The sequence below is a fragment of the Filicampus tigris genome, chromosome 3 (assembly GCF_054856515.1).
Source record: "Filicampus tigris isolate MCC_2025a chromosome 3, RoL_Ftig_1.0, whole genome shotgun sequence".
Classification (NCBI taxonomy): domain Eukaryota; kingdom Metazoa; phylum Chordata; class Actinopteri; order Syngnathiformes; family Syngnathidae; genus Filicampus; species Filicampus tigris.
This window is the reverse complement of record NC_141219.1, coordinates 2532231-2537799: the sequence shown is the minus strand read 5'-3', so window position 1 is coordinate 2537799 and position 5569 is coordinate 2532231. Positions and strand designations below refer to the sequence as shown.

General features: G+C 45.8%; 1 protein-coding gene across 1 annotated transcript; it reads right to left on the bottom strand.

Moving 5' to 3' along the window:
* Window positions 1-2083: 2083 nt before the first annotated feature.
* Window positions 2084-5355, bottom strand: LOC147149572 (ribonuclease P protein subunit p25-like protein). The gene has a single exon (XM_086026936.1). It carries the CDS (start codon window positions 4712-4714, stop codon window positions 3890-3892), a length of 825 nt encoding a protein of 274 aa, XP_085883062.1. The 5' UTR covers window positions 4715-5355; the 3' UTR covers window positions 2084-3889.
* Between the last annotated feature and the right edge of the window lie 214 nt (window positions 5356-5569).

Sequence of the window (5569 nt, the reverse complement as noted above, 5' to 3'; positions counted from 1 at the left end):
AGATCAGTACGATGCACGTCCGTGGTTCCAGTGGGTCGTGGGCTCACTCGCAGCTGCCGAAATGCGTTCTTAACAATCCTTGGTTCCAGCAACGGGCCATCAGCGCAGTCGTGGCCGCCCAAGATGCGCTCTGTGCGACAGGCAAGCGCCTGAAAATGTCTTGAAAATGTTATTGAACTGACAGAATTCTAAATGATCAATTTATTTTGGCCATCCCCAGTCGGGAGGGGAGTGAAAACATCCATCCATCGGGAAATGTCATCTAGTTTAGATAAAATCTCTGGCTATGGCAACTGCCATGCAAGTCTTTTGAGGGACTGACGTGTTTAGCATTTGCTTATATTAGATTAAAGCCCAACAAAATGGCCGCCTGCTTGTTAACCCATAAAAATAGCTTTCCAAACTTTACGCAGGGAGTTGGCACTGCTCAAGTTTGGGAGCATGTCACTTAAACAAGAACTAAATCCAAGATGGCAAAACTTAGTTTTCTATTTTAAATATGCATATCTTCTCTGTCAGATGCTGTATAGTTATCTAAAAATATTTATATAAAAATGTTACATACAGTACATACTAGGCCTATACATATTCTCGCTCATACGGCCTCCATTTTATTTTTCAGGGGTTGACCCTGTTATCATTGAGTTAATAACCGCATGTTGAAATAAAACACAAAAGACTTTTGTTGCATGCTTTAAATCAGGGGAAAAAATAGACACACATCCATACTAATTAATATCCAACATCAATAGGCATGCTTATCATTTTAGTGAACGTGTCACTTTTCTGGTAGCTTTGCTATTTGAGGCTCATATCAGGAATAGAACTGACCCGATGATACAGTTGAGAAGAAAAACATGTTGTGTTTTGGTTGCGGGCCCGCCTGCATCTCCCCCAAATCCATGTTGACTGTGTTTGAAAACAAATCTTTTAAGTGTAAGAGACTCTCAGGCTGCGTGAGTAACCTTGTCCACGTTGCTCCTTAGTTGACTCCTTGGCTATTTCTTCACAGCCACATTGAATTTGGCTCCAGGATAATACTTTTGTCACAATGTTTTATCTGCGCCCTCGCTCCACTGTTAGCCCTAATTACCCCACCCAGCCGCATTTTACACTCGGCCCAGCAGAATTCCCAGATAGCAGATGCAGGTCGATTAGGGAATATCTTTTTGACCCGCATTGCGCAGCGACTGTCCTCTAGGCTCCGGGATGAAAGCTGTTAGCTGCTTGATAACGGGCGACCCTGGAGCGATAACCTTCCGGCGAGTTTCGAGGACATGCCGTTTTCGCTTCCCACCTAAGCGCTTGCAATCGCAGCAGTTCTTGCGCCAATTCTCTTTTTTTTTTTTTTTTTTTTTTTTCCCCCCAAAATGGGATTTGCCGCGAGGTTAATCATTAAGTTTGGCTCTTGGACTCTTCGGGCGACCGCCGACCACTCGTTGAAATGCGATGAAGGGCTTTGAAAGACAATCCCGTGCAAAATGCAGCGACTTCTTTCTTTCTGTATGCAGAGCAGATTTGCCGCCGCGGTTACGCGGAGTCACTTTGATTAATTTACTTTAGGATGCTGACATCTGCGTTTGCAGATTTTCATTAAGATCAATGGCAAACGGCTTCAGACGCGCTTCCACTTGTCGAGGCTATTATCCCCAAAAGGCACGGTAGATTAAGTAGAAAAATAACTCGTTTATTAGGATAAAATCTCCCTTTCAGAATCAATTGTTTTTGTTTAAGGCAGCTTTTTGAGAAATACAATTAGAACATACCTTGTTCAGAAGATGTGCATGTAGGCCCCGAGGCTAAAAGTGACGGCGGTAGTGATGGGGGTACGGGGGTAATGTGTTGCGTACTTTTCAGGAAGAGTGCGGTGTGAGCCACTGTCAACCCTAGTTTTAATCCTTCCCTCCACTGTGTTGTGCGATGTTATGTTGTTATCTTAATGATAATCGCTGCCTGTATTTCCGCGCCCCCCCCAACCCCCGGGCTCCTCTGCCAGGCCGGGCTGGGTTGAGGAGCTGCGCCTTATCAACAGCTTTGTCATTAAATCAGCTTTTTCTACGCCACGTCCAAAAAGTTTACCGCCGTCGCACTTATCAGAAAAGATCGGCAAGCCGGTTCGCTTTTCAATCACGGCTTTGCACATTCAGCCGGGCGGAGATAAACTACAGCACAGGCTTTTCCATATGGGGCGAAAATTGTATTTAATAGCGAGACAAATAAAGGAGGACAATGGACAATTTGCATTTGTTGGCAGTGGATGTCACCTGCTTGTCAATGCACACACACACACACACCCACACACACCCCCCCACACACACACACTTGATTTTGACGTATTATAATCAGTATAGACACACATCATTTCACTAGCAAGGCACCCTTGCTGAAAATGGTATAAGGTGTCACATTTTGCTGCATGCTTTTAATAGGTAAAAGTAGCGCCATCTGGTGGACAAATATTTGCCGGTATGTAGTTTAAAAAATGAATATCCTTAGGAATTTTTTTGGGGAGATTCGTTCAATACAACCAAAACATTTTATAATTTTGGGGAAAAAAGACAATGATTTGTGTTTTTTGTCAGCGACTTTCAGCCTTTTCACACAGACACATGTGCACGCAAACACACATTTTTGTACATGCTTTGAATGGGGAACAGCATCACCATCTGGTGGACAAATTGTAGTCAGATGGAAGTCAAGTAGAAATGTAAAAAAAACTGATTGTGTTTGTTTATGTTATGATCAATTGTAATGAATGTCCTCTGAAAAATTTGACATATCAACGCTGTCCTGTGAAAAGCACGAATGTCCAATTTGGAATTTTTTTTCCCATGTTATTGCAATGTCTGTAACGCGGAAACACCATTCATGTAAAAAAATAAAGCAAAAATGTTTTAAATGGACATACAGTCAGTGTTTTTCATAGGACAGCAACTATATGCATATTAATTGAACACAGCCAGAATAGCAAAGCGTCGCTTTCCTGTGAAAAACACGTATGTCCAATTTTGCAATAAAACTTTTTTTTAAAAAATCACGTTAATGCGATGTTTGTAACGCGGAAACCCCATACATGTAAAAATAAGAAAAATGGGGAAAAAATGACATAGCTGTTTTTCACAGGACAGCGATGATAGGGAAGAATACAGTATAACATTTAATACTGAAGCAACTAAATTTGAACAATGGCATGATTTGCATTTGTTTCTGAGTGCCCCCCCCCCCCCCACACACACATTTTATTTGGATGTGCATCAGCAGCAACTCATAGTTTGTAGAAAACTTTAAAAGGTGTCATAATTTGCTCCATGCTTTGAATGGGAAAAATTACCACCAGGTGTGGGCAAATCGCATTCAGCCAGTTGTCCAAAATGAAACTATATAACGGATTTAAAGGACATGACAATTTTTTTTTTCCGGTTCGATTACTTCTTTAAAACAAATGTGCAATAAAAAAAGACAATTTCATGTTTTTTACGGAATATCGTCTGATAATTTTGACATTCAACACAGCCAAAAACACTTAGGGGGAAGAAAACTACTAATAAAAATGTTGAATGTCATGATTTGCATTTGTCATCAATGGTTTTCAGCTGTTTTTTTCCCCCTCCCCACAATTTTATCATGAAACAAACAAACAGGAAAACCCTACGAGTCTTTGCTGTTCATGGCTTGATTTCAATCTTAAAAGCTTAAAGTAATTGTGTTTAAGGTTTTCGAGCGGGTACGTTGACAAAATTCTCACGGCTGTATGTACAGAAGGCGAGCTGCGATTGGGAGTTATTTCTTGTGAGAAAGGGCTGTTCTGTCCCAGCGACTGTTCTGATTGTCTCTGCGTTGTGCTCAAGTGGAGGGCAGTGCCGAATGAACTCTGTTGTTTGACATCCAGTCAGTGCAGGAGGCGGGTCACGGAGACCCCCTCGCCCGAGCACACGCGCTTACAGTGCGGCAAACCGCCCAACGGCGAAGGTTCCGGCGGTCTCTTGGTTGCGGACGGCACGGCGTGCTCGTCGCCGTCCTCCCACAGTGCGCCGAGAATCTCCGGGGGTTGATAGCCCGGCTCCTGAGGGTCCAGGGGGTCTTTAGAGAGCAGGATGCTGATGGAGGGCACCGTCCTGTGCACGGTCATCTCGGACGCCCCCCCCTCGGTGTTCTCCCACACCTCCTTCACCACCTTGTACTGCAGTTTGGTCAGCTGGTGCAGCGAGCCCACTTTGCGCTTCATGATCTCGGCGCATGTGATGGTCTTCGTGACGGCGCGGCCTGACCCGGTGAAGACCACCTGTCTGAGTCCACCCTCCCCGCCACCGCAGAGTCCTCTCTCGCCTTGCATCCGGGCCATGGCGAAGCCCATCAAGTTGCGGATCTTACTCCCTTCTTTAACGCGCATCTCCAGAACCCCCGAGGCCAGTCCGGGGAAGGGACAGGGGCTGTGCTCCTCAGTTCTGCAGACTTTCTTGAAGCCTTCCTGCCCCAGTTTGAGCGCAGCCGGAGGCACCGGTTGGGGTGTTGGTTTAAACGTGGTCGTAATAGCATTGTTCTCCACTTTGGGCAAACTGGCTTCAGTGTATATCGGGGCCTGGTATGGAGGAAAGGTCCCAAAGTGTTGGCCATTCTCCGTTTGAATCGACGCATTTACTTCCAGTCCCTGATGAGGCTTGAACGCACCCCCGGTCAGGAAGTGGCCACTGACCACACCGTCCCCCGTGAACATGGCACCTGTCCTCAAAAGCCTCACTTCAAGTCCGGATTTGTTTACTTTTCCGTCATGGCAAGCCACTCCACTCTTCCTCCTACCAACAGCTGTAAAGTTTTACAAACAGACTTCATAAAAGAACACCAGCCCCTTCTCCCCGAAGAGCGATATCAACGCAGTCTTTAATGCAGACCCACTGAAAGAGCTGGAGAATGAAGATAAACGGCCGGCTAGTGAATCAAAAGCACTGCTGGGACTATTCAAGACGTTCTTTAAAGAGAGTCTCCATTTCATAGCATTTGGAAAGCGCTTCGGGGACAGATAATGATAATGAAAGTAGCCTATACAGTACTGTCGGTTTCAGTTCAGTTTTTCTGCAGCAGCTAGCAAATATAAGAAATACTTTGCCAGTAACTTAGAGAAGATTTGACCTTTCAGTCCAGTCCATTCGGGTGTCGCTCTCAACTCCGAAGTGACCTCTCGTCTCAGTCCCGCTCATAAGTTCCGCCATCTAATTTTGCACTTTTGCCCGTTCCTACTCTGGCACGTTGCCAGAGTTGCGTGGAGTTCCTCGGAGCGTTCCTCCCCTGGAGCTCCGGCTCGTCGTATGTTGTTGCTCCCCACAAAGAGACATGAGGGACAGGAGCTGCCTCGCCAATGCTCACAGGAGGGGTGTCTGTGCGGCTGACTGAGGGTTGGGGGACATGGGTAAGGTGGTGGGCGGGGGGGGGCGGCGTTCCTCTTAAAGGCGCAGGGTGTTTTATGTTCCATCTAGAACGCCGTCCCGTCCCCAGCTGCATCAGTTCGCTGTGTCCCTTTTACGAACGTCACGCATTCCCCCAGCAACTTTGTCAGTCTCTTTAGAGGACATGC